This window comes from Pongo abelii, chromosome 5, assembly GCF_028885655.2.
Source record: "Pongo abelii isolate AG06213 chromosome 5, NHGRI_mPonAbe1-v2.0_pri, whole genome shotgun sequence".
Classification (NCBI taxonomy): domain Eukaryota; kingdom Metazoa; phylum Chordata; class Mammalia; order Primates; family Hominidae; genus Pongo; species Pongo abelii.
Genome location: NC_071990.2, coordinates 36,455,852 through 36,480,968, shown reverse-complemented (window position 1 = coordinate 36,480,968; position 25,117 = coordinate 36,455,852). Strand labels below are relative to the sequence as shown.

At 47.8% G+C, this 25,117-nt stretch overlaps 1 protein-coding gene across 6 annotated transcripts in view; it reads right to left on the bottom strand.

The window, feature by feature from the left end:
* The window catches only part of BRPF3 (bromodomain and PHD finger containing 3), a 35,603-nt gene extending 12,747 nt beyond the window's left edge, over positions 1-22,856 (bottom strand). For 2 of the 6 annotated variants that reach the window (XR_008526144.2, XM_054557427.2), the window contains exons 1-9: positions 22,279-22,595; positions 17,933-19,406; positions 14,911-15,067; positions 12,293-12,424; positions 9,820-9,948; positions 9,207-9,519; positions 8,175-8,477; positions 5,652-6,158; positions 2,031-2,124 (exon numbers count right to left, since the gene is read on the bottom strand). Coding sequence is in view for 5 of the 6 variants with exons in the window: in XM_054557427.2 (XP_054413402.1) it covers positions 2,031-2,124; positions 5,652-6,158; positions 8,175-8,477; positions 9,207-9,519; positions 9,820-9,948; positions 12,293-12,424; positions 14,911-15,067; positions 17,933-19,406; positions 22,279-22,363 (3,194 nt within the window). In the remaining variant the exon portion in view is untranslated. Of the gene's footprint in view, positions 1-2,030; positions 2,125-5,651; positions 6,159-8,174; positions 8,478-9,206; positions 9,520-9,819; positions 9,949-12,292; positions 12,425-14,910; positions 15,068-17,932; positions 19,407-22,073; positions 22,191-22,278; positions 22,596-22,726 lie in introns of those variants that run through there. The other 4 variants (XM_002816805.3, XM_024248791.3, XM_009241794.4 and 1 more) reach the window with 4 other exon arrangements.
* Between the last annotated feature and the right edge of the window lie 2,261 nt (positions 22,857-25,117).

Here is a 25,117-nt window from a genome sequence, read left to right as displayed (position 1 = left end):
AGACACCTTAGAAGATCATCTTCATGAGAATAGGCACCTTAGTGCTTAGAACAGTACCTGGCATACAGTAGGTGTTCAGTTATCAATATCTGAATGAGTGACCTATAGAAAGCACACGTAGCACCAACCTGCTCAGAAAATCATCAGAAAAGATAAACCAAGGGGTAAGTGAAAAAGGGAGTGTGGGGGATGGGTTAGTGACCAGTTCTTTCAAGGTTATTTCTAATTCTGGGATTATGATTCCGGTCTAATAAATAAGATCTTCCCTTATGTACTTGTTACCACAGTATGGGGGGAAAAAGAAAAACAATGCTTGCAGTTGAAGCCTTTGGATCTCCTATTTTAAACCCTGAAATATTAATACACACTTCCTCCAAGGGGCCCCAGATAAATCAAGGGCATTGCACTGGAGTTCTGCAGAAAGGCAAACACGCCACCTGAATTAGCGGGCTGACCAGAGCCTGACCTTGCTTGCTCTTGTGGCTGATAGCTGAAAAGAATGCCCTTCATAGAAGAAGGGGCCAACACACCTTCCACCTTTAGTCAAGAGCGAGAAAAGGATAGTTTGATGGGTCCAATCCTACCCTGACCCCAACAAAGTGGGCTTCCAGGTACCTTATCTTTGAAGGGAGTCAGGAACTTCAACCCAGGGCCAGGCTAGAAGCATCGTGTAAGATTCTGAAATCTTTCTCTTTCCTGTGCCTGATAATTTTTTCCCATCTACTTCCCCTATATCTCTGGAGGCTGCAATAGGAAGCTAGGGCAACTCTGAGGGTTGGCAGGGGGTAGGGGAATCTCAGAGAAACCAGAGCAGGGAACCAGTACAGGCCAATGAGTAGCTGGGGACCCCCTCAGCCCTACCCCAGTAGTCTCACAGCCCAGGTAGACTGAATGCCTAAAAGAACACATGCCCAGTCTGCCTTGGAAGCACTTCAAACACAAATAGTCTTCTGGTGCTGCTCTGGGACCTTTCCTCCCCTACTCTGAACCTAAGATCCATTCAGCAGTCATGTGGTGGGGCCATGACATTAGCCTTCAGGAAAAGTCACTTTTCCTTCGTGGCAGTGAGGGTTTCTCATTTCTAACAGTCCTCCCCGCCCTGGTGTCTTGCAGAACACAGAACACAGAGCAGGGGCTCCATAAGCTCTTGTGCCTGGAAGAAACTTTAAGGTCTGGTCTGAGAAATCCTCCCTTCAGATAAAGAATGGGAAGAAATCCATCCCTTTTCAGCTCAAGGACAGTAGAAGAGCTTTGGGGTCTTTGTCTGAATAAAAGGCAATTCCAGGCCAGGCGCCGTGGCTCACGCCTGTAATTCCAGCACTTTGGGAGGCTGTGGCGGGCAGATCACTTGAGGTCAGGAGTTCAAGAGCAGTCTGGCCAACATGGTGAAACCTCATCTCTACCAAAAATATAAAAATTAGCTAGGCGTGGTGGCACGTGCCTGTACTCCCAGCTACTCAAGAAGCAGAGGCAGGAGAATCACTTGAACTCAGGAGGCGGAGGCTGCAGTGAGCCGAGATCGGGCCACTGCACTCCAGCCTGGGCAGCAGAGCAAGACTCCGTCTCAAAAAAAAAAAAGGCAATTCCAAATTTCCTACTTGGTCATTTCATACACCTACACCACACCTCTATAAAGAGGCTATGATGCCCCAAAAGGCAAAGAGCAAAACCAACTCTGTAATGGCTGGGTTGTCTAAATGTGTGTAGGCGCAGCAGGGGACTTTGGCTCAAATGTTAATTTCACTGAGCAATAGGAGATTTAGCTTTCCTTATCCTCTAGAGTCCAAATTCAGCCCCACAAACCCTGTAAAGCATCAGCACTACTCTTCCTCTCTCAGATCATATCTGAGAGTCAAGGGTCACCCTGTTTCCTAGGAACTCCCAGAGTTACAGATAAGAGGCCTCAGGAAATAGCAGGAGTGGGGGAAGAGAGAAAAAGGTAAGCAGGAGGAGGTTCAATCTGTAGCTGAATGGAGAGTAAAAGGAGGGGTAGTAGAGCTGCTGACAAAGCTTTGGGAATGTGTTCTTACCTGCAAGCTTCAAATGCCAGTCCACCACTGAGACCCAAACTACATTCAGAGTCAGACCCGCTTTCGGTGTGTTTTCCAAAGCCGTTGGTCATGCCTGCCAAGGACACACACAGTGAGTCTGAGTGCAGAAATCCCCCTTCCCAACACATGCTACAGGGTGAGGCAGCCACCTTAGGAGGGCTCAGTGAGGAGTGGAGAGGATGGCTATTCCTTTCCCTGTGAGAAATGGGTCTTGGGTGATAGAGAAGATCTGATCAAGACAAAAGTTTGGGGGGAAATATTGCTGGCTAGGGCAAGGAGCAGACACTACAATTTCCTTCCCATCCTTCTGCTTTTCGTTTAAGGAAACCATAGCACACAGCTCACTCAGCTACTGTCATTTGGCTACACAGGGAGATACTAAGACTTCTCCTACCCTGGCTGGTTCACAAGTCCTTGGATCTGCTTCTAATTTCAAACCTCAATTATCAGGTAGCCTTTTCTGCCTTTTTCAGGAGCCCAACCACCTTGCCTCTTCAGATAAACACTCACATAACCTATGCATCACACAGCTGGCAACAGCTAGTTTGATTCTTTGGGGGTGGTGTCAAGAGAGACTAGAGATGGATAAGGGCCCTTTGTCAACCACACCCTGAGATATCTCACAGGGCTAATCCAAAGTGAGGATGGGGGCACTCTTCAGCGGAACTAAAGCAGCCCGGAACTTCCTGGGAGGGAGAGTCAGAACCTGGGGTTCTAGGCTGGGCTCTGAAACACAGGTTCCTTTTCTCTTGCTTTGAGGTCTCTTGACCTCTCCTTTTGTGAAGTGAAGATAATACCTTACTTACTTACTATTCAGTATGTATGAGAGAAGGTCTGTTTATAGTGGGGAGCCCTTCAGAGGCGAATGAAGGCTGTTTGGTCATCCCAGGTATATGACCTTGAAGTGAAGGTTTCCACTCTCCTATCTATCCAATTTATTTTTCTATTTTTTGAGATAGGGTCTCGCTCTGTTGCCCAGGCTGGAATGCAGTGGCATAAACAAGGTTCACTGGAGCCTCGATAGCATGGGTTCAAGTGATCCCCTGCCTCAACCTCCTGAGTAGCTGTGACCACAGGCACGCGCCCTATGCCCAGCTAACTTTTTAACTTTGTAGAAACAGGGTCTTGCCGTGTTGCTCAGGCTGGTCTCGAGCTCCTGGACTCAAGTAATCCTTCTGCCTCAGCCTCCCAAAGTGCTGGGATTACAGGCATGAGTCACTGTGCCTGGCCTTTATCCAATTGCTAGCCACACTAAAAGTCCTATAATTCTAACAGCTGAGCCAAGAGGTGTATGGAGATGGGCCAGGCACCTGATTTGAAAGCTGTAAATTACAGACACTGTAACTAGAAAACTGTGAGGCAAGTCCCTCCTATAAGAGCAGGTGTTTGAGCCACAATGTCTATCCTCTGACCTGCCTCTGCCTCTAACATTATGACCACAATTTAAATCACTGAAGCCATCTGGGTCTTGAGTGCCTCACTTACGAAGGATCAACACCTCTTTTTGTGAGATTCAACTAAGGTTGTATAGAAGTATTCCTGAGTGCCAGGCAACTGGGATGGTGAGAGAGAGAGAGAGACGGGATTCTAGCAGTATCTCCAAGCAACAGGCCCCCTCAGGTTGGATGGGCCTCATGTACACAGCTACTTCCCAATAGCAGGATCTTTCATTCTTTTAATGCAGTGTTCTCAGCACTGTATGGCTAAGCCTGATTCAGCTGACAGGATGACAGTAACTACTACCATCTACTGCTATATGCCAAGTGCTTTATAAACGGTACTTCTAGTTCTTAGAACCCTGCAAGGTAGGTATCAGAAACCCCATATTAAGAATAAGGAAACAGGCTCACAGAAGTTAATTAATTTTCCTGTGGTTACACAGCCAGTAAGAAATTGGGGATTTGAGTGCAGGTATGCCTAACTCCAGGCTCTTGCCTCTATATACCAACTTGCTCCCCTAACACAGAAAAGTTTTGGCCAGATGAGATGGGAAGGTATTGTTGAAAACAAAATGTCAGGCAAGAAGACAGGAAAGCAAGTGCTGGCCACACAGTCCAAAGTCACCACATAAAAGTACATGAGGGACACAAAGAGCAAAAGCCAAGAGCAGCCCTCCCTGCCAAGAAAGTGGGTCTTCCCTAACCCACCAAGACCTAAGTACTCTGCCCAGCATTCAAAGTCCTTCACATTCAGTCCCATCTCACCCATCCAGTCTTGGCTCCTGATGCTCTAGGAAGCCCCTCTCTAAGCTGTCCCTCACAGAGATTCTGTCCTCCTCCTTGTTCTCACACACCCAGGCCTGAGGCCTTCATAATCATTCCTTTCCAGTCTGCCCTCATCCCACAGGGCCAGCTCAGCCCAACTCCTACAGCTCAAATTCCCTGAACACCTCTAGCAATGCTACCTCTCACCTGACAAACAACAACATACTGTCCACCACTGTGATTTCTCTACATTTTGAGTGACTCATTTGCCCAATGGCCTGTGAACCTTCCAGAGCTGGAATTAAGTCTGACTTATTTTATTACTTCCCCACAGCTACTCATGACTAGCTCCTGCTGGATGTATATTAAGAACACTTTAGGTGGTGCGCGGTGGCTCATGCCTGTAATCCCATCACTTTGGGAGGCTGAGGCGGGCAAATCACTTGAGGTCAGGTGACCAGCCTGGCCAACATGGTGAAACCCCATCTCCACTAAAAACACAAAAATTAGCAAGGCATGGTGGCGGGCACCTGTAGTCCAGCTACTTGGGAGGCTGAGGCAGGAGGATCGCTTGAACCCAGGAAGCAGAGGTTGCAGTGAGCTGAGATCATGCTACTGCACTCCAGCCTGGGCGACAGAGCAAGACTCATCTCAAAACAAAACAAAACAAAACAAAACCTCTCTTTAGTGATGGAACCTCCATTACCTACCTCTATCACCACCTCACCCCACCCCACACCCTCTGCTGCAGCCAAACTGGTTCCCTCAGTGTTCCTCAGACATGCAGGCATGTTCCCACCTCCAGGACCTGTGTACTTTCTAGTCTATCTTTTTGGAATGTTCTTCCCCTAGACATACAAATAGCTCATGCCTTCAACTCCTTCAGATCTTTACTCAAACGTTACCTCCTTAGAAAACCTGGCCACCCTAAGACCACTCTAGCATTCCTTCCCTGCTGGATCTTTCTCCAAATCTTCTAATACAAGATACAGTTTACTCATTTGCTTTTAATATATTCCCCCATAAGAGAGGAGATTTTTGTCTGTTTTGCTCATTGATTTTTTCCCCCAATGCCTAGAACAGTGCCTAATACAAATATTTGATGAATGAACTGAAATGAAGGTAGGAATAATTTTACTTTATACATCATTGCATTACCCTCAGGGCCAATGAATCCCAGACACAATCTGGCTCTCTGGAAAATACCTGCTCAAAGCCTATTTCCCCTGGCTGCTACTCACGTGCCAGGCCCAACTGTGAGCTATGGTGCCCTCAATGCTACTATTGCTGTCCAATGGGGCCATTAGAGAGATGGCCAGTTGGGGAAGGTGCTGGCTGGCAAGGCAAAGCAGAAAAGCAGATGCGAAGTATCAAGAGAAGTCACAGGCAGGGTCACCTGTCTCTTCCTCCTGCTGGGGGGACCTCTCCCCTTCGCTCTCACTACAGCTCCTGCTCCTTGGCCGCTTCTGGGAGTGGCGCTCTTCCTCGATGCTGGCTGGAGAGGCAGGAGAGCCTGCCACACCATGGTCCTCACCATTCTCCAGGACCCTGTCTGGGCTTCTCTGTAGCTTAACCCCATTCTTGGCCTTCTTGAAGAGGACTGATGTGCGGCGACCCACACCACTAAGTGGGGTACCAGCTGGGGTGTCAGGGGCCATGAGGGATAGTCTGTTGATGCCATTGTCACTGAGCAAGCGTTGCAAAGGCTCACTCCCTAGCTGCAGTGGTGATTTTTCCAAGAGCTCATCTTCTTCCACCTTTCTGGGCTTTAGAAACCGGCCTGGAGGTTTGCTATCATTGATGGGTTTCAGAGTAGGGGGCTCCGGGGGAGATTCTTGCTCAGACAAGGAAGGTGCAGGCCCAGTGGGCTCCAGGGTTGGCGGAGGAGGCAGTTTGGAGTCATCTATTAGAAAAAAAGAGAACCTGCTTGAACATTTTAGACAGAGTCTGCTCCTACAAGCTAGATACTGACACTGACAAGCAAGGACCAAAAGCATGGGCTGTTATAAGGCTTGAGATGAATTCAAGGTCTTAGATCTGAAGCAAAGAGAAAGGAGGATTCGGTTTGTTTTTTTTTCAGAGACAGGATCTTGCTCTGTTGACCAGGCTGGAGTGCAGTGGTCTGATCACAGCTCACTGCAACCACAAACTCCTGGGCTCAAGTGATTATCCTGCCTCAGCCTCCAAAGTAGCTAGGTCTACAAGCACACACCACCATGCTTGGCTAATTTTTAAAAAAAAATTGTTGTAGAGACAGGGTCTTACTATGTTGCCCAGGCTGGTCTCAAACTCCTGGCCTCAAACAATCCCCCTGCCTCTGCCTCCTAAAGTGCTGGGATTACAGGAATGAGCCACTCACTGTAACCATCCCCAGGAGAAGTAAGTTTTATCTACACTAGTAGTTCTCAACCCTGGCTATGTATAAGAATCACATAGGAAGTTTCTTAAAAATTCCAATGCCTAGGCTCCATCCCATACCAACTGAAACCAAATTTGTAAAGATAGGGTATTTTGTTTTTTAAAGCTTACCAGGTGAGTCTAATGAAGTGAGGATCGCAAACCATTGCTCTACACCCAAGAAAGCCACATGCTTAATCAATAAATAGGTTAAGTCTCGGCTTGACAGATTAGGTATCTACAATTCTTACTGGACTCAAGAGTTTTCTCATCTGTCAATCGATTTTATTTCACATCACCCAAGTGAGAACAAGTACAGCAGGCAGAAAAAGTTCAAAAATGTGAAAAACAGAGACCAAGTAAGTTAAATCAGTGGTTGCCAAACATGTCTGCTTACCTACCACCCTGAAACTTTTAAAAATTGAGACTTCCAAGCCAAAGCCCAGACATCCCTAACTGAATCTATGGGAGGTGAGTCTACGCTTTTTTTTTTTTTTTTTTTTTTTTAATTTTCTAGGTGATGCTGTTGGCCTACTGGGCACAACTCTGTACTGCCACAGCCCCAGAAGTAGGGATACGAATGGCATGCTGACTGTCATATGGGGAGTCCAGAGGAGTCACAATGGACACAAAGCTCTCTGATGTCAAATGTGATCTCTCAACCATGTCTCCATTCTCTGCCAACCTAAAATAAAATGGGCTGTTACCTACAATTTGGGCCCCTATCCATTGGAAGTAACTTCCAGCCTTTCGGACTGTGTGTGTGACAGGCCCTCCCAAGCTATAGGCTCAGATCCGAAGGCAGGTATGAGGGAGACAATTCCATCCCCAATGAAGGAGAAGAATGACAAGCAGCTTAACTTATAAGGTTCCTGGGTTTCTAAGAATCATTTCCCTGGCTGTCTTTTCTTCTTTTTATTTTTATTTTTTTGTCTTTTCTCAAGATTAAGAAAAACTGTGGAAACCAACTATCTTTTATAGTCTGGCCTCTCTACTTGAGATGGGCCTGTAGATTCAGCTAGATGGGGTAAAAACCATGAGGTGGCTCAAAAGCCCAGGGTCTTTCCTTCTCTGCTATCCCCTCACACCCCAACCTAACCTGCTCTAAGAGTCTCTCCACATGATGATACAAGGTAGGCTGATATTTAACTGGTAGGTAATACGGCTGTATCAGGTGCAACATACTGACATACTTAATTGGCTAATAAACAGCTGCTGGGCTGCAGCACCTGAAACTCCCCACAATCCAGCAACTAAATATCCACATCAGGGGCCTTTGGGAGCCCACTCCAATATAACAGCCAACATCTACTGAGATGGATAAATTTTGGTCTCTATTGATTGTTAAATATTTTGAACATCATCCCTGTGTATACATGGAAGTGTGACCCTTCCAAGCGCTTTTGTTTGCCCACAAGTGTCAGATCTAAACTCAGAAAGAATACCCCCATTATGATATTTCAGCTTAGCCTTTGTCCCTCTTTACCCTCCAACCCCCTGCCTGCCTGTGACTATCTCTCACCTCTGTCCCCATCGTCTTCTGGCTCCTCCTGCAAGGCCTGCTCCAGCACAGCTGCATCCCCCTGGGGCCCTGCTGGCAGCTCCCCATTGGATACTGTCTTGTTGAGTGATGGTGGCTGTGGTGGTGGTGGCTGTGCCAGCTTCTGCCGAAGGGCATTGATCTCCCGGCGTAGCAGGCGGACACGGCGGGTGCGGGCCCCACTGGACCGCATGGCGCTCACCAGGTCCAGTTTCTCCAGCAGCTCCTTCAGCTGCACCTCTGGGGACAAATGGGCCCGGTTCTCTGGGATGAGGATGTTGTCCACTGCCAGGGAGAAGGGAGGACAGAAGGGGCTGAAGGACCTGCCCAGCACAGGGCAAGAGAAAGGGGCCGAATCCTTCGGATGCAAAACTCTCTCTTGGAATGCCTGGGCCAGCAGCTTCCAGCAGCGTCACTGTGGGCCTTGGCCCTGCAACACCACTGCCCAGAAGGCAGCCACAGGGGCAAGGTCAGAATCTGGGAAACGTCTGCAGGAAGCAGTTCACAGTCACGATTATGGGCTCCATGGAGCAGGCATGAGGCAGCTTGGCAATACCCTGGCCTGAGTGACTGGCTGCTGCCATCGAGAAGCAGAGAGCAGGGACAGGCAGCGTGTGGGGCTCAGAGGCAATTCCATTTTTCTGGTCCTCCACCTGCAATCTTCTGAATGAGCCAGACACACACCAGCAATGCGCTCTCCCTGTCCCATGCTCCAATGCCATACAGAGGGGATCCAAGAGAGGAAGACCTCTGATGAGGCTTTAAGCTTTTCAAACAGACCACTAGTACCTGATTCTCCTTTTCTACCACTTAAGAAGAGCTGAGTGCATTAGTTAAACTTTAACCCTTAGAACTATTCCAGCCACAAAGGTATACCTCAGTCTGTGCTCACCCTCAGCTTTGCTCCTGGAGTCTACCTATAGCCCCAAGGACCACCCTGATCCCTCACTCCGTAGACTCTGTTCCTGTGCCTCCTCCTGGCCCCTCTCCTCCCCGCCCATCCAGGCCTCTCACCGTCTTCCCAGGAGAAGCGGTAAAAGTCTTCCAATTTGGGTGACTCGGGCAGGTGAGTGCCCCTCTCGGGGTCATAGCCGATGTTCTCTGCCTGCCGCCGGGCGTGCCGTAGGATGGCCCCTCCCAGGTCCCGCAGGCGGACAGCTGCTCGGTGGAAAATTGTGTCTTTAGCATTATACTTCATGCAGTTGGTAACTATAAGGTTAAAGTCCTCCTCAAACTCCTCCAAGGTGCGGTACAGGTGGGACTCCAGCTTCCGCCTCATAGTAGAAAAATCCATTGGCTTGGATATGAATTCCAGGTAATCTGGAACCTAAACATATAAAACCTGTACAATTACAACAACCATTTACTAGCCAAACAGGCACACCCTTCACCAATACTCTTGGCCTCCTCAATTTCTGATTTGGCCAAGCCAGGCTAACTCAAAGACCTACAGTCCTGGCCCACCCTGGCCTGCTGACCCCTCATCAAGGGCAAGTCTACTAGCTTTGCCAGACCCACCCTCCTACCCCTGGTTTTGTACACCCTGTGGCCCAATTCCTTCCTAGCCTACTCAGACCCTGTTCCAGTTCAAGAAGAATTTACTGCTTGGAAAGTAGGGGGAACTTGCCTCACTCAAGTTGACTGGTTCTGCGAAGATGTGTGCAGGATCCTTCTCCTGCAGCAGGTCCAGTGTTGTCCTCAACAGAACATTGAATGGCATCAGCTCCAGCTCCATGGCAGCCTGCTGGACTTTGACCTGTGGGGAAGGTGGGGTGAGATCAGATCAGAACATCCCCTGCAAAGATGTACTGAAACTTTTTCTTGATAGCTTGACTTTTACCAATCATGTACAACAAATTTTCATAGAATATTAAACTGACCAGTATATGAGGAGCTATCACTCAACCTTTAGCCTAGGAATGATACCAACAGCTACTATTTTATGATTGTTTCCTATGTACCAAACATCATACTAAAATTTACAGTAACAATAATAATTATCATTACAATTATAATAATTAACACTTCTATAGCCCTTACTAAATGACAGGTAATGTTCTAAACATTTTATGTAAAATAAATGAGTATATGAGGTAGGAACAGATGAGGTATTTTACAAAGAGGAAACCAAGTAACTAAGGAACTAGGAGGAAACAAGGAAACTAAGTAACTGGCCTAAAGTCATAGCTAATAAGGAGCAGAGTTGGGATTCAGTCCCAGACAGTGGTTCTACAGTGAGTGCTCTTGACCATTATGCCACACTAACTCTGTACTTGTATTACCTCAATTAATCATCACGATAACCCTGAAACAGAAATTATTATCCCCATTTTACAAATATGGATCAGAACAAGCATCACCAAGTACTAAAAGAAAAAAATACAAATTAAAAAAAATATATGGAATCTGAGGTTTAGAGAGAGCATGATGAAGAGAAGACCTTACTAGTCTAAGGTCATCTGGCTAGAAAAGAAGAGAGATAGGATTTGAACCCAGGTCTGACTTAGTCCAAGGGACACAATGATGATGTAAAATGTGCTTGAACCAGAATTTCCCATTCAGTGTGCTGAGATACTGATTCCATCAGCCCTTGGAGCATCTGGGTCAGCATAGGGTCACCAGGGCCTCCAGGCTTGCCCCCGCAAGTGGCAAGTAGCTTCATACACTTACAGTAGTATGCTGTACAAATGCTATTTTCTACATATGCCCTAATGTGAGAAGTTAGGAAGCCACAAATTAAGACTATAGAAAATTTCCACTTTTTGGCTATATCAAAACAGGCCTGCCTACTTCCCCAGGACCAGGCCTTCTTCTCTCTCATTTCTCTGAACCAGAGATGAGATGAGAAGTTCAGCTGTGGGATCATGCCTGGGATAGCACAGACATTTTGAACGCTTGAAGAAGGTCCTGAGATGTCCTCCATGGCCATCCATGGTAAATATGGCATGAGCTGCCCAGGCTATGAGGAGGAAACTCAGGCTACTGGCCTGCTAGAAAAGGGGTTGTGCTAAGGCTGAGCATTGCATTAGAATTTGGAGAAAGAGAAAGAAACATATTTTTTTTTCCCCTTTTTGTGGAGAACAGGTCTTGCTTTGTTGCCCAGGCTCGTCTCGAACTCCTGGACTCAACCTATCCTCCTGCCTCTGCTTCCCTAAATGCAGGGATTACAGGCATGAGCCACTGTGCCTAGCAAGAAAGGAATATCTTTAATCTGGGCCTCTGAAGCATGCGAGTGACAGCTGCTATTCCTAGACCAGAGAGAACAGTTTTGGCTTTTCATCCACTTAATTAATAGTATTTGCTCTCTGCCATGTGCAGTAGACACTTCAGAGAAGCAAAGAGTTTTGATAATAATAATAATGACAGCAGCTGACACTTCTCTGGCTGTTACTATGTGCCAGGCACTGTTCTAAGCTCTTTACATGACGAAGTCATCTAATCCTCAAAACAACCTTATGATGTAGGCTCTATAATTACCCCATATTCCAGGTGAGAAAACTGATGTATTAAGCGATTAAAAAACTTGCTTAATGTCACACAGGTAGTCAGTAGAAAAGGCAGGATTTAAACCCAGGCAGTCTGGTGCCATAGCTCATGTTCCTAAACACTATGCTACCCTACCTACTTCAACATTTCCTATGCTCAAGGGCTTAAAATCTCCTAGAACAGAGGAGAAATAGAAAATTTAAATGATTCAAGACCATAAGTGTTTAAGAGTCAAGTGGGAACCCTCAGAAGTTCCCAGGCCAGAGGCTTTCAACTGATGATGCCCATGAGAATGGTCTAAGAAGCTTTCCAAAATCCTCAAGGCCAGGCTCCCTCTGAGAGACTTCCTGAATCAGAAAATACAGGGACGGGCCCAGGCATATGATATTAAGCTTATGCTTGAGGCCACCAGGAGCTGAAACCCAAACTATAGAAACCATCAGTAGTACCACATCTAATACAAAGTAGGCAGATCTTGGAGCCTACAATCCTGGGTAGGGAGGGGCGAGAGAAAGCTAGCATAAGGCAGGGGCTCCCAGATTTCCCAATACTAGACTAATACTGGGAGAAAGTGGCCTTGAACTAGGGCCCTAGGGCTGGGGGCTCCTCCTTACCTGCTCTCGTTTGAGCTTCTCTCTCTTCCGAATCAGCTCAATCAGCAGCCGCGCCCGCTCCAAGTCATGCCGGAGCTTCTGCCAATACTTCAGCTCTTCCTTCACTGCACTTGTCTTCTCATCCTGCTCTCGCTACAGGAGGGAAGAGAAGAGGGACTAGAAACCTCCTTCTTGCAAAAGTCCTCTCCCTGTTCAAGCCTCATGGGGCTGCAGCAGGTAAAAGTCTTGTTCCCTTCCTTGACCCACAGTTCCAAGAGCCCTTCCACCCCTCTCTACCCCATGCCTTCCTCCTGAGCTGCCCCAGTATTATAGCACTGTTTCTTCATCATAAAGCAATAACCTTTGCTGGAGTAGGATCTGGGACTGCTTCCCCCTACCCCCAGGTACACCAGAGAGCAGCTATGGCCCTCTGGGTCAGAAAGAATTTCATAAGAAAACTGACCTCGGGGTGAAAAGAATTTCACCCTAGAGCTTTCACTTGGCTAGAAAACAAAGTGAGGTTCTTACTATAAGCCTGAACATACTCTGGTAAAACAACAACAAACAAATCACGATTCCTGCCCTAGAAAAGATTACAGTTGGAGTCAGGGGAAGGGAAGAGACAGAGCTTGAAGCACAAGGGCGTATTAGCATAAAGATAATACAAATTAATAATATAAACTGGAAATAAAATGCTAAGAGGATACAAAATAGAAGATCTGAGTAGGTGGAGGTTAGATCAGAGAAGCTTCCTGGTGAAGAATCTTACTAGAGTTTAACATACAGGCAGGTGACAGACATGGATGGGCATAGTAGTAAGGAAGGTCTCTTCTGGAACCAAAGGGATGAAAGGGGCAGAAATGTAGAGGCAGAATTAGTGATTCTTTGCTTGGTAAACAAAACAGGCTGGCCAGAACAGAGATGCTGGAGAACTACAAAAGCCAAGGAAGATCCAGGATACAGCTAATAAGAAGCTTCAAATGTAAGGCAAAAGAGCCTTAACTTCGCCTGCCTAGAAAGAGGAGTATATTCTGGAAGAGGAAGTAAGAGAATGGAAGAGCAGGACATTGCTCACCTAGGCCTTGCTCCTCTCCACAGTCAGACATTCCTGCCCCAAACCCAAGCTTATAAAATCAAGAACTAGGCCTTTCCCCAAAGGACAGATCCCCACCAATGTCCATGCCAAGCACACCTGCCCAGATGTAGGCAGCACCCCCTCTTGGCCATGGAGGATCCCAACAGCATGTGAATAAGAAACTACCAGTTGAAGATCAAAGAAAGAATTAGAGGCTGGAGATCACCTAGAAAGCTATTGCTGAGATTAAGAGGGCATGGATGAGCAGGAAAGCTGCAGAATGAAGACAAAAAGCCATGTTGATAAAGCCCCCAAAGCAGCTTAAAGGATGATTAACAATGGCCCTTAGGGAGTAAAGAGTCAAAAGTAACTCCAAGGTGGGGAACTCTTGATATGAGTCCAGGAGGGAGGGGAGAACCATAACGATGGGGAAATAAGTTTACTGAGAGGAAAAAAGATAATTAATTTCCAATATTTGAGTTACAAATTAACAACATCAACATGGAAACATCACTGAGGGACTGATGGCAGAAAAAAGGGATGAAGACAAGACAAAAAGTCTGGAGCTGCTATTACACAGTTATTGTCAAATATGAGATTGGACATGTTCTCCAAGCAAACAAGCAGATAGCAGAGCCACTGGGAATGTTACTATTAAAGAGCAAGAAGTGGGATCAGCATAGGGTACAGTCAGAGAGGTAGAAGCAGCCGGAAGTGGTATCACTGAGAAGCTCTTAGACGAAGTCATTTGTGGTGTCAAATGCAGCCCAATGATCAATCAGGCGAGAATATAATGAAAGACTTCCTGGGAGAAGGTAGCTGATGTTTTAGGGGAGGCTTCAGTGGAGCAGGTGGACCAAAAGGTTCAAGGAGGGCCAGATACAGGCTTATACTTCAGGAGTTTAGTTACAAAAGGCAAAAGTGAGATCAGACAGAATGCAGAAGGCACCAGACTCACATAAAGCTTTGCTTCATCTCTGGAGCAGCAGTGTGGGAACACTTAAAGGCAGAAAGAATAGAACAGGTAAAGGGGGAGAAAGAACTAAAGAGTTAAAACAAGAGAAATTAGGAGCAGAAAACATTAAACATGCAGCAACTCCAGTTGCTAATGGCTAACAGCCACCACAATTGGACAGGCTGTGTGCTACAGCTTAGATAGTAAATTTGTGTATTTACTATGAAACATTTTTTGGCAGATGGCAGTATAATGTCTTGAGGAAAGGGCGCCTTTTCCTAATTAACACAATGTGGCCACCCTGGCTCTCATTCAGCCTACTTCTTGCTTTCTGCTACATCTAGAGGATTTTCCCCACATATACGGAAAGCTAGGCATGCTCTCCACTCTCCCCTAGAATTCTCTACAAAGTCAAGCCTCATCTATCCAGAAGGAGCTGCTTGAAGATCTCTGTAGTGCTGGGGGTTGTTCCTGGGATAGACCACCCAGACAGGTAGGCAAAGGCTCCATGGAGGGATCAAGAAGGGGTGCCAGCCCCACCCCAACCATCATTCCGTTTCCTTCACTCTCCACCTCCCTCTACCAGCCTCAAATCACCACTGCACCTACCTGCTCAGCGTTTCTTTGGGACTGCAGATGGGAGTGCAAGCGCCGGATAAGAGGGACACCATTCCGTGCCTGCCGCTTCAACAGCCAATAGTTGTGAAGCCGCTGCATAAACTGGTTTTTCCTCTGAAAGGAGAGACCACTACAGATCTTGTTCAACCTTGAGTAGAGGCACACGGAAGTGAAAGACAAGGTCAGTGGGCAGCCCAGATTATAGCCTATGCATCCTATCCAGACCCTGGTTCGTTTCTGAACCTTATACAGGAAGACAGAATAAAATGGCCAAATACCTCACCTCAGAGAAAGGCTTGAAAAGGACAGTAAAGTTAAGCAGCTCAGATTCAGCATGAGTTATTTCATTTGCTTTTCCACCTCTTGCCTTGCAGTCCTAATCCTCCAAAAGAACCATCTCCCAGAACCCCGTTTCCTATTGTCCTGGACTTCTTTGTTCCAGGTATGGACTGAGAAACAAGCCTATGCCTCAATACCCCCAGCCTCCTCTTATAAAAGCAGCAAAAGGGAACAGGAACTTGGGTAAGCTATGGTTAATGTGGCCACTATTTCCTGCCTTCTGCGGCTGAGAGTCCCATCAAACCAGGGGGTAGCCCACAACCAGGCTGAGCCCAATGCAACCCCTTAGACTTGTTTGACCTCTGGTTTTTCATGGTATAAACCTCAACAGCCTAAAAATGTTGTTTAATTTTGAACCAAATGAAAAAAAAATTGGATCTAAAGATGTAAGAGGATGGGAAATGTGAAAACCCAGCTGGCTAAACTACTCAAAAGTCTTAAGGTCAGGGTTTAAGCCAGTAACTCCTTGGGGGAGGAAAAGGGGTAGGAGAGGAACTAATGCAAGCCTATAATATCTGTCTTTAATATCCATATTGCAAGGTGGGTATCATTATTCTCATTTTACAAAAGATGGAAAGGCAGCATAGGAACAGAAGCTGAATAAACTGTCAAAGTAACTAATACAGCTAATAAGATGGTGGATCCAGGTTGGATTTGAATCCACGATCTCTCTGCTATACCACGATACATCCCCAGACTGGTTATCCACAGGGTAAGCAAGGCCTCAGTGCTCTTGTGGTGTTTCCTCTCCTTTTTCTCTTCATGCCACTCCATTGAAACAAAGATAAGCGCAGCTAAACAAGTTGAAACCTTAGAAGGATGGGCATGTTGGGCAGGACATTGCTCACCTAGGCCTTGCTCCTCTCCACAGTCAGACATTCCTGCCCCAAAGCCAAGCTTATAAAATCAAGAACTAGGCCTTTCCCCAAAGGACAGATCCCGACCAATGTCCATGCCAAGCACACCTGCCCAGATGTAGGCAGCAGCCTCCCTCTACCTCTTGGCCATGGAGGATCCCAACAGCATCTGTGCAGGTAGGGAAAAGAATAGTAATAATAAAATAGCAGCAGCAGCAGTAGCCACCATTTATTGAGCACTTACTATTTGCCAGACACTGTGCTAAGTGCTTTACTTATATTATCTCATTTATTTCTCACAACAACTCTATGTGGTGGGTTCATTTACAAATAAACTAAGGCTTAGAGCAGCTAAGCAACTTGCCAAAGGTCACAAAGGTACTAAGTGACAGAAATGGGTTTCAAATGTAGGTTTGTCTGGTTCTTAGCCAGCAAGCTCTGCTGGCCCCAGCAAGAGGCATCTAGAACAACATATATGTCAACCAAAGATTCTAGCCTCAGGGTAAAACCACCCTACAGATGGGAACTAAGCATCCACCCACTTACCTCAGGAAAAAGAATAACCTAGAACAGCTCTGTGACTAGAAAACACATTCAGAGTCACTGAAATTCTAACTTGGGTAATAGCTGGCAATAAGAGCCTCCCCCTTCTGATCTCGCACTTATGTCTTCTTCCCAGCCTGGCAAGTCTGGTTGCCTATTCATAGCTCTCACACAACTCTTTCCCCAAAACTCCTTTCTCTCTACCCTTCTCATCAAGAGAGACGGACTACAGGAATGCAATCTAGAGGTATCATGAGCCCCAGCTCTTGTGGTATAGGGTCTGTCACTTTCCACCTGGTTCCATCCCTTAGAACAGGACATGGCATGTATTAAGTGCTCAATAAATATATCATTGAATGAATAAAGGAGTGAACAACTTTACCTCCCTTGGCCGCAGTTTCTTCATCTGGGGGTGTGGGAGAAGGTGCAAGGACTACATCAGATGAACAATCTCCAAGACTCCTTCCTGCTCTAACAGTGTATACTGTTTAATGAACACCACCCCTGAGATGAGCCTCTGCTAGGAAATCTTCCCTATCTCTTGCTTCTCTGCCAAGCTCCCATCCCTCCAATGGCTCGATACCTCTCTGATGTTTTAAAACAGGTACCATGGGCTCTCTACAGACTCAATGTGGGGTCTGCAGCGCTTAGCTATACAGCTGAACTGAATGATCCTCTTATCCCTAAATCTAAAGCTTCAAGAGGAGGAATAGCATGTTCTCTCCACACCACCACCCCCTCATACCCAGGACAGAACTTGCTGGACAGCAGATGGCCATGCCGATCCTCTGAAACAGTGGTTCTTCACTGGGTAATTAGTTCTACCCTCCCCAAGGGTTTTTGAAAACATGCATGAGGAGTGTTTGAGTTTGTCACAAAGACCAGGCAATGGGGGAGGGGATGCGACTGGCATTTACAAAGACCAGGGATACTAAACATCTAGAAATGTACGGGACACTTCTAATAACGAAGAAGTATCCTGTCCAAAATGTCACTTAGTGCCCCTATTGAAAAATACTGTCTTAGATATTCTATCACCTGAGTTTCTAAGTAACTTAAGTGTTTTATTTCACTTTGAACTAAAGGAAATACATTACTCTGAGGGCAAAATCAAAACCACAAACCAGGCCAGGTGAGCCTGGGGTCAAAAGGAAAAGTTTAAATTTGGGGAGGAGAATACTGTTCAACTGTGTTTAGCAAAGGCCTGGCACAGGGCCAACACCAACCCAAGAAGAAATCATAAGTCCCTAAGGAGCCCTTCTGGGCATGCTTACCTGTAAGAGGGTATCTGTGGGACAGCGAGCATGGGGAGAGTGGAGGGTGTGTCTTGGCCTGCTTCCTCTGGCTCCTTCTTGATCCTCTGCTTCAAACTCATCTTGTTCTTCTTGGGCACTCCCTTGAGGGGGCCACTCACCCCGCCTTGGCCTTCCTGCTCCTCTTCCTCCACTTCTTCCTCTTCTTCCTCCTCTCCATCACCCTCCTTCAGCCCTTCCTCATCGCCAGTCTCACTGATGCTTCTAGGGGAGTCGCCCTTCCTCCTAGCAGTGGCAGCACCTGGTGGCGAGTGGGCCTCACAGTAGGCAGTCTTGCGCACTGTAAAGATGGTGCCATTGAGGCTGGTTTCGCGCATGGGCTCAATCTTCATGAAGAGCCCAGCCCGCTGTGCACATGTCACATGGAACGCTGTGTAGCAGTTCACCTTATGGCACTGGATGGCTGCACCTAGCCCTTTCTGCTTGCAGATATAGCAGGTTAGTTTCCAACGGGCAGGCGGGATATTGTCAATGCCCTCAATAGGTTCCAAGAACACGGTGTTAGCAAAGCAGACTTCAGGGATCCAGATGGCACACACCACATGGGCCCAGTGCCCATCACTGGTCTGTTTGAAGGCGCCACCCTTATTGGGGCAAAGGACGCAATCCACAGGCCGGGAGGGAGACTGCAGGCAGCAGCGACATAGCCACTGGCCCTCAGGGATGTAGGGGACGCCATAGCACTCCTGGTGTACTGCCAGGTTGCAGATGTCACAGAAGAGAATAACGTTGCTATTGTGACATTCATCATCCAGGCACACACAGCAGAAAGCGTCTTCATCGATGAGTGACTGTTGGGCCCCACTGCTGCGACTCTCCAAGTATGACTCTTTCTCAAGCCGGTCTACCAGCAGCTCAAAGGTGTCTGCAGACACCAAACTGTGCCCATCTACTCGCCGCTTTTCATTCACCATGTCCAGCCAGGCAAGGTCCTCCTCATCCATGTCATACTCTACCTCTGCATCCAGGTCTTCAGGTGGCTTCTCAATGTAGCGATAGTAGGCAGCAGGCAGTGGGGGTGCTTCTGGCTGGATGCCTGAGTCCACCATACGGAAGCTGGGCTGTGGGAGGTGGAAGGAAGTACCAGACGCATGCTTGGAGCAAGATTCCTTCTTTTTGCCCTTGGATGAGGGTTTCTTGGACTTGCCAGGGAACTGAGGCTGTTCACTGTTTTCTTTGTTACTATTGCATTCGGTGATATCCTGGGCAGTTAGCTCATCCTCAGTGATGATTTTGAGTGGGTCATAGATGCTGATACGATGCAGGCGTCCATCAATGTCTACCTCGACAATCCGCTGGGCCTGGGCATATGTCAGGGTCTCCCGGGTGGGTGAGCACTTGAGACTGTAGGGAGACGGGGAACGCCGGCCCTCGGCATTCTGCCGGGACTTCCGACGAGGCTTCCTCATGGCACCTAGGAACTGAGGGGACAGGCCTAAGGAGAGAAGGCCAGGAGACTATGAGTTGGATGCCCTTACGCACCCATTCATCCACCTACATGATCAAGCATCCACCAAGAGGACTGGCTTTCCCCTCTGTCTGAACAACCTGCCCCTCAGGCATCCACATGGCTTGCTCCTTCACCTCCTTTGAGTCTTTCATTTCTTCAAGGGAACAACACGTTTCAGTGAGACCTTCTCTGACCACTTTATCTAAAATTGCAAATCCTTTTCCTCCACCAGCAATCTACCTTTCATTCTGCTTTATTTTTCCCTTTAACATTCATCATCTTATACCATGCTACATAATTTACCTACTACTATGTTTATTGTTTCCTTCCTTCCACTAGAATATAAGCTCCATGAGGGGAAGAATTTTTGTTTGTCTTGTTCACTGCTGTATCCCCAGTTTCTGGAGCAGTGCTTAGCTCCTAAGTAACCACTCAATAAGTATTAGTTGAATGAAAGAAGAAATCAAACACACATGATCCCTGCCCTCAAGGAGCCCTGTCTAACTGAAAAGACAGAAAAGTAAACAGATTATTACAGTATAACATGGGGAAAGATCTAATGTTCTAATGATGTACATAAAGCTGTGTGACAGCTAACTATGGAAAACACATGTAGTTAAGGGTTTAGCAAAGAAAACAAGAACAGCATCCACTGTCAAGCTCTGTACATGAACAATGGGCCCCATCAGAGAATCAAAAGTCACTAGAGTCTTCTCCCAATACATCTTACCATGATCAGAAACCCTACTCCTTGACCCTGCCTAGAGGTGAAGGGGTGAAGGTATCTGACATGCCTATGATACATGGTCTAAGGGCTTCAAACTACAGTATGCAGGGTATTCCCTACAAAAGGCAGCATCCAGGACAGCGGTCCCCAGCCTTTTTGGCACCAGGGACCGGTTTCGTGGAAGACAATTTTTCCACAGATGAGGGTGGGTGGTGAACACTGTTCCACCTCAGATCATCAGGCATTAGTCAGATTCTCCTAAGGAGCATGCAACCTAGATCCCTCACATGCGCAGTTCACAGTAGGGTTCGCGATCCTATGAGAATCCAAAGCAGCCGCTGATCTGACAGGAGGCAGAGCTCAGGTGGTAATGCTCGTTTGCCCGCCACTCACCTCTTGCTGTACGGCCTGGTTCTTAACAGGCCACAGTCTGCGGCCTGGGGGTTGGGAACCCCTGATCCAGGATACACCAACTAGTACATTTCCAGGCAGAAACAAACCCTAGAAGCTCTGAGAGTGGCTCCAAGAGATCTCTGCAGTTATAGTGGCCTGTCTAGGACCTTCATTCGACCTAAGGCCAAGATGATCTGGACAGCATCTGAGGTAAACTCTCAATGTATTCTGTTACCTCAAAAGTCTCTCCCAGAACACTCATATCTAGTCTATCCTTGTACAGCCAAGAGAAAGTCCTAGTTTCCCGCATCATTCTCTGGATGACAAGCTCATAAGGAGCTGCGGTAGGCAGTTACCAAGGCCATCACCACCAGGAGAGACCTTTGGGGATACAGGGCCCAATGGTGTGGGCAGACTTGGAAGGATATGAACAGAGAGAAGATTTCAAAGAGAAAAACAATTCATCGCCTTGGTTGCAGGGTCTACCATCTATATAAAGTAGAGACAGTGATAATAAAAGCACTTTTTCCAAACTACAAAGCCCTCTTACTTTTAATATTTCTCACAACTACCTTAGGAGATGGTGTAGCTATTATCATCTACACAGAAGCTCAGAAAGATGTCACTCAACCTAAAGCTAGTAAGTGATATAGCTACAATTTGAACCCAGGTCTTCCGATGCTCAATTCCTCTCAGTGGGAATTAAGAACCCCACAGAGGTGCTATGGTCTGGTACAAAACGAGGCTCTGGGGCAATCTAGGTTCTAATCTTGGCCCTCTGTGACCTGGAGAATGTCCCTTAAGCTCTCTATGCCTCCATACTCCATCAGTAAAATGAGGGTAACACAATCTAGCTCTCTAGGTGCTACTTGTTAATAAGGTATTATTAACATCCTTATTTGAAAGGCCTTCCAATCCCAAAGTGTGACTGAAACAAACGAAAAACCAATTTGGCTGAGAGCAGTGCCAGGCGGGCTGGCACACACCCCATGTGGAGCCAAAGGAAACAGAATCATCGCAGCAATTCTGTCCAGGTTCCAGAGGCCCTTGGCTACTGGATTCCTTACAAATGCCAAGTCCCTGGGGGCAGACAGGGCCAACAGACCTGCTTCATCACCCACCCCTCCAAAGGCACCGAGGCCCTAGAAGAGGGAACATCTGCCTCCACACCGACCCCAAACAGCGCAGACAGGCGGTGAGGCGCCCCCTTTCATGAAAGCCGCTCCATCTTCTCCCTCCCCACCTGCCACCTCCTCGGCTGCTCAAGCATCTCTCGACCACGCAAGACTCTACACAGACGTGTTTTGTCCCACCCACGCCTCCAGACACCGGGGAGAAATTCTAGAGGGGAAAGGGCTGCTGATGAGGGAAATGAAAAGAGTTTCGCCCACAAGGAGCTTACAGTCTAGACGAGTTTTTTGGCGGGAGTTTCTCAACCTACACAGCCCTTCCCACATACACACCTCCAAAATATCTCCAACAACCCCCGCCCCCCCAGATTTCCCCTCGGCACCCTCTGACCCCTCGCTCACCCACCCCATCCAGATCCCTGAAGAATGAGGAGCTTCTGCAATTAGACTGTATCCCCTGCACCCCACACAAGATACTCAGGAGACAAGGAGGGCCCCAGCCAAGGCTCCTGCTCCTTTAAGGGGGCACCTCTTCCAGAAGAATCTTGACCCCTCGGAGAAGAAAGGAGGGAAATAACATCTCCTCAGAGGGGAGGGGCGAGCGCACCAGAGACAGCCTGACGTGGAGTCCGACCCTCAGACAGAGAAAGCGAGCGCCAGCGAATGAGCGGGGCAGAGAAGCGAGAGCCCATTGGCTGCCTCACCCGCCCGTCAGAGGGACCCAGGGGAGCAAGGGCCACTCAAGGGGCGGGACTGTCGTCTGGACAGGCCAATTGGAAGGCGTGGCGGGGGCGGGGCTTAGCGGCTCGGAATCCAAGGCTGGGGGGGAGACAAGATGGCGGCTGCGGGAGGGGGTCCTCTCTTCTCAGCTCCCCCGCTCACCCGCCTTCTCCTTCCCTGCCGCCGCCCTCGCTCCAGGAGAGAGCTTTCGCACCGCCCCCGCCCTGCTCGGAAAGCCCCCCGCTTCTCCGGTTTCCCCCCGTGCAGTCCCTGGTCCCCGTAGGCCCCGCTGCCCCCGCCCCCGCTCTGTCCGGCCCCGCTGCCGCCCCCATTACCTCAGCCGCCTGCCCGGCCCCACCGTTCGGGGCCCCTGGGCGCGGGCGGGCCGGCCGCCGAGCAGGTCGGCGCGGCCCGGGAAGCGGAGCGCGGTCTTCTCCCGCGCCTGCCTCCGTGGCCTCTGCCGTGCCCCTCCCGGCCCGCGCTGGGGCCCCGGCCCGGCCGCCGCCGCCGCTCCCGGGGGAGGAGGGGGAATGGAGCCGCCGCTGCTGCCGCTGCCGCCACGGAGCCCGGCCGAGGGGAGGGAGGGATCAGCCCCCAGGCAGGATCCGCCCCTCCGGCCTCCCCCCGCCACCTCCACCCCTTCCCTCGCTCCCTCCCTGACTCTGCGGGCTCTCCCGCTGAACAGGAGCGAGAGCGCGAAAGAGGGGGAAACGGGAAAAAAATCCCCCCGCCCGTGCCCGGCGCGGCGGCGGCCGGGGCGGTGCGGAGAGGAGCGCGGAGGCGCCGCCGCCACGGGGCACCGTCCCCGGCTCGGCCTCACGGTGGCGGTGCGGGCGCGGCGGGGATACTGAGCGGGTCTGCGCCCGCCGCGATCCCTGCGCAGCACGGCCCTGCCCGCCACGGGGCGAGCCCGATAAGAGGGCTGTGGACGTTCGGGTCTAGTTGGGAGAGACAGGGGTCCCTGACTCTTGAGCGGTCAGTCATTTCCTTCCCAGTCCTTGTGGGTGACGTGGCCACGGTTTGGAGTAGCAAGCCCCCTCCCTGAACTGAAGGGCCTCTCCAAAGGTTAAGCCAGGGCAGTCATTGAGGTCAAAACCAGTATGTAGTTTATTGAGTGCAGGTGCCTACACGACTCCCAGAAAGTCGCGTCTTCCCTAACCCCCATGCCCAGGACCTGAGGACAAAGGTCTAGCGATTGTCCGTCCCCTCCCCCAGTGAGGACAGCCGGGAAAGATCTGCCTTTGTTGTGTACAGGTGAGCGTCTTGTTCCGCACCAGACATCTTTTTTTTTAAAAAAAGATCTGACTTTCCGTTTAAAAAGAGTAAACAAAAGTTTGACAGTCTGCTTAAGTATGCCTGGTAACTCGTCTGTCACTGTGGGCATGGGAAACACTTTAAACCTGACTTGGTTAATTTAATGCACTAGGCGGCTTTCTAAAAGATGCTTGACAAATGGCAGCATCAGACTAAACTGGCTTTTGTTTTGATCTAAAAAAACAAAAAAATAAAGAAAAGGGCTCCATTGCCACCCCCGTTTGCCTATAAACTGGAAAGCTTACCTCATGTGACTGAAGTCTTAAGCACCAATACATAATGATGTTTATAAAGGACGTATGGATAAGCTGCCTGTAAATATGAAGATGAGTGACAGTTTGAAAGTGTTTCCTTTGTCGGCACTTGTGGTGTAGTTGGTGAGACTCAATTTCTTTCTTGGTTCTGATGATCAAGGGACATGTATTCTAGAGTCAGAAGGACGAAGGATAAAGTCTTAGGATCCAAATTTTCTGAATGTTTAAAGTGAACATACTGGTGCTTTTGAAGTATAGATATTATACTAAGGAAATTAAATACAGAGAGTTTCAAATTCAAAAGTTTGATTAAGGAAGCTAATTTGTTTCCAAGTAAATAGCATCTTCTGGCAAAGAGATAGTACAAAAATGCTTCTGTTAACCAATTTTTTAAATGCAAGGGGGGTGGCTCGTGGAGCTAAGCAAGGGCAGGGCAATGATTTGAAAGTTGTGAAGATGAAATAGTATGAATTAATGTCAAGTGTTCTGAAGCTAGGGGGAATAATCATTTGGAGGGAAGGTGTGGAAGAAAAAGATGATTAATTGTGGAAGAGAAAGCCCCAGAGGCAAGAAAATATTGCAATTACAGTACTTCTAGTGAAGAAAAAAAAGTCTGAAAACTAACAAAAACAGTCGAATTTCTTGTTCTTTTAAAACATGAAATATAATAATCATTTATACATATGACTAGTAACTTTTATTTCTTGATGGATGTTCTCAAAATTTATTTAGCACAATTCCCATTTGTGTGATCAGGAGCTATCTTTTTCCACTAAAATGAATGAATAAATACCTTGAGAAAATGCATTGGTTTCGACTTGTAAGTCAAATAATGATTTAAATGCTGTTGAAAAGGCATTAAGTCAACCTAATGCGTGTGATTTTTTTCAGATTTTTCTATTCAAAGCTTTCATATTAAGACCTTATTCAACCTAAGTGTTTCTCTTCCATTTTCAACTTCTACTTTTTTAATGATAACATTACAGTTGCCCTCACTTTAATTTTTGACATTTGGAATTGGTTTCTACGAGCATAACTGCACACGTAACCAGTTCCCTGTGATGGAATCTTAAATGTAACATAGAACAATTATGTTATTAAAAACAAATTTGGAACATATATCAAAAATCTCAGAGGCACTAAATTTAATTCACTTTA